Raw genomic sequence first — 2,500 nt, forward strand, 5'->3', positions numbered from 1 at the left:
GCCAATCACGTTTTCCACACCATAAGAGCAGCACTTAGCACAGCGACCAGGACACTACACATCCTTATAGTGACGTTTAAGGGTAGCACACACAAGCAGCGTTTAGAGATCGCAGGTGCCAAAGGACTTGCCAGACAGCAGTTCGTACCCCTCTGGTTAACGAAGGCGCCCTCGGGACCCGTGGAAACGAAGGGCGGGGGCGGCCGGTCGGGCTCGGGCCGGTCGAAAGGTCGGCTGTCAAAGGCGTTCGGGTGGTGAGGGCGGGGCGTGAACGTGTTGTGGGGGCGTTTGAAGTCGAAGTCGTGCTCGTGGGGGGGAGGTCGGGTGGGGGGGAACGGTCTCGGTCTATGCGGTCTGAGAATCGAGGGGGGTCTAGTGTTGGGGAACAATCTATCGTCATCGTTACCGAAATTACTAGGTCTGTGGTTGTCAAAGGGTCTATGCGGGTTCGGACGAAAGATGCTGGGTCGGCTGCCACCGGAGAACTGGTTGTGGTGACCTGATAAGGGTGAATAGCCAGTCAGATCCAAGGCAGCGACAGGCAAAGAAATATACTATTCTATCATTGGAAAAAATACTACGTGTAATTGGCTATATAAATGAACTTACCTGCAGGACTGTGTATGAAGTTTGGGTCTTAATAAAACTAAGTGGAAATGATGCATGGACGGTTGCATGGATAAAATTGTTGGTCATTTAAAAAGGGATAATGCGAACGGGAAATGGGACCAGAATCTGACTGATCTAATTCAAACTACTCCATGTCGAAAGCAATGAGGTGTGTGTGGCCTAACATAAGGTAAAACGTGAGCTAAATGCAGTTAAGTTGAAAGCAACAGCAGGTATATAGTGGCGCCACACCTCCCATTGTTAGTACCGCTTCAGGAAATTCTTCAGATAAAAATACAGGAGACCCCGTGTGACAATCGTGTGGTGACGAAAGTGAAAGCTATTTAGCAGTTGATGAGAATTCAAAACGAAATCTATTGGGTAGATTTTTTTTACTTAAGTATAAATCTACTGTAGGAAATACCAAAAGGCTGTTCTACAGGCAAGAAATTCTAACAAATGGTGATACATGTAATAACAACTCCCTTTACTCCTTTACACGAAAAGAAAACAAGGAAAATATGATCAAAACAAAAGAAAAGACCTAAACTTCGGACCGTACACTTACCAGCGTCATTTCCAATCGCACCGAGGTTCTGGTCGACGTGATCGACCTTGTCCCGGGGCACGCAACAGGACCAGATCATGCCCCCGGAACACAGGTCGACGGGCTTCGCTCCCTGAAACACGCAGGACACGGACAGGCCGCAGTCGTACTGGTTGCTCTTGTACCAGCACTTCTGCGGGATCGCTGCGGGAGAGAGAAAGTCGGATTAGTGAGGAAAACGGCCGGACGTTGGGTGTATATATGTTGTGATAACGTGGGCTTTTTGTTGACATGATAAAAGACAAGTGAGTATGTTGCTCGGCAAGACTCAAGATGGATGGACAGGAGAAAGTAATGTTCCTCGCAGTTCAAGGAAGGAAGCTTTCCTTGGGAGCAGAAATAGTATACAGAAACCGTATGTACCGATCTCAAATCCTGATAACACAGCATAATACTGTTACTTTCTTTTGCTAAGGCCTTTTAAATATCAAGAACCCTGCCCCCCCCCCTCCCCCCGCACCCGCTGGCGCCCACCTCTGTTGCCGTCGCCGTGCTGCTTCGGGCCCGACGGACTCGAGTCATTCATCATGACGTCGTAGAGCAGCCTGAAGTCCAGGCCGCTGCCGTGCAGGGACTCGTCGTGGGCCGGGAAGTCCGAGTCGTCGTGGAAGTCGGAGGGCGTGGCGTGTGGCGGGAAGTCCGAGTCGTCGTGGAAGTCGGAGGGCGTGGCTTGGGGCTGGTCGAGGCCGAACTCGAGGGCGACGTTGGCGGCGAACGGGTTGATAGAGGACGGGCGCCTGGGCGGGCGCGACGAAGGCGACGCCGACCTGAAATCACTGTAGAAATCCTCGGGGAACTTCTGCTGCGGCTCGCATGAGCCTCGCTGGAGAGTCACTGCGAGGAGAGTCGCGAGGGCGACGAGGGAACGAGTCACCGCTGTAGAAGGGTGAGTCATCTTGGGTTCGTGTGTGACTATTTGAGTTGCACTTCCTTGGCGAGAGTCTGGCCAGTTGGACGTGGCATTTTCGTCGGCACTGACTAAAACATTGAGACCTTTCTCAAGTGCCAACGAAAGGCAGTCATTGTGGTGGAGCCTTTTCCAAATGCCAAAAACTGATTTACGGACGATGATGTAAATAAATGATGCGAGTCTGTCCAATATTCCTTCCGGGAAAGATCTTCCAAATTATCCGATGAACTGAACTCATGGAATAGGGTTTGCGGTCCTTGCTCAGTGACGCTGAGTGTGGAGAGACGGTGCCAAGTCCTTGCTCGTGTGGCGCTGGTCGAACGGCTTGTGAGCGGCGTCGCGGCGGGGCACTCGAACCCTGGCCGTTGCAGCCT

At 51.8% G+C, this 2,500-nt stretch overlaps 1 protein-coding gene across 7 annotated transcripts in view; it reads right to left on the reverse strand.

Moving 5' to 3' along the window:
• Positions 1 to 2,500, reverse strand: part of LOC125040899 (proclotting enzyme-like) — a 100,067-nt gene that overhangs the window by 23,315 nt on the left and 74,252 nt on the right. For 3 of the 7 annotated variants that reach the window (XM_047635686.1, XM_047635684.1, XM_047635685.1), the window contains exons 4-5: positions 1,178 to 1,360; positions 149 to 499 (exon numbers count right to left, since the gene is read on the reverse strand). In XM_047635686.1, coding sequence (XP_047491642.1) covers positions 149 to 499; positions 1,178 to 1,360 — 534 coding nt within the window. Of the gene's footprint in view, positions 1 to 148; positions 500 to 1,177; positions 1,361 to 1,690; positions 2,440 to 2,500 lie in introns of those variants that run through there. The other 4 variants (XM_047635689.1, XM_047635690.1, XM_047635687.1 and 1 more) reach the window with 3 other exon arrangements.

The sequence above is a fragment of the Penaeus chinensis genome, chromosome 29 (assembly GCF_019202785.1).
Source record: "Penaeus chinensis breed Huanghai No. 1 chromosome 29, ASM1920278v2, whole genome shotgun sequence".
In the NCBI taxonomy this organism is placed as follows: Eukaryota; Metazoa; Arthropoda; class Malacostraca; order Decapoda; family Penaeidae; genus Penaeus; species Penaeus chinensis.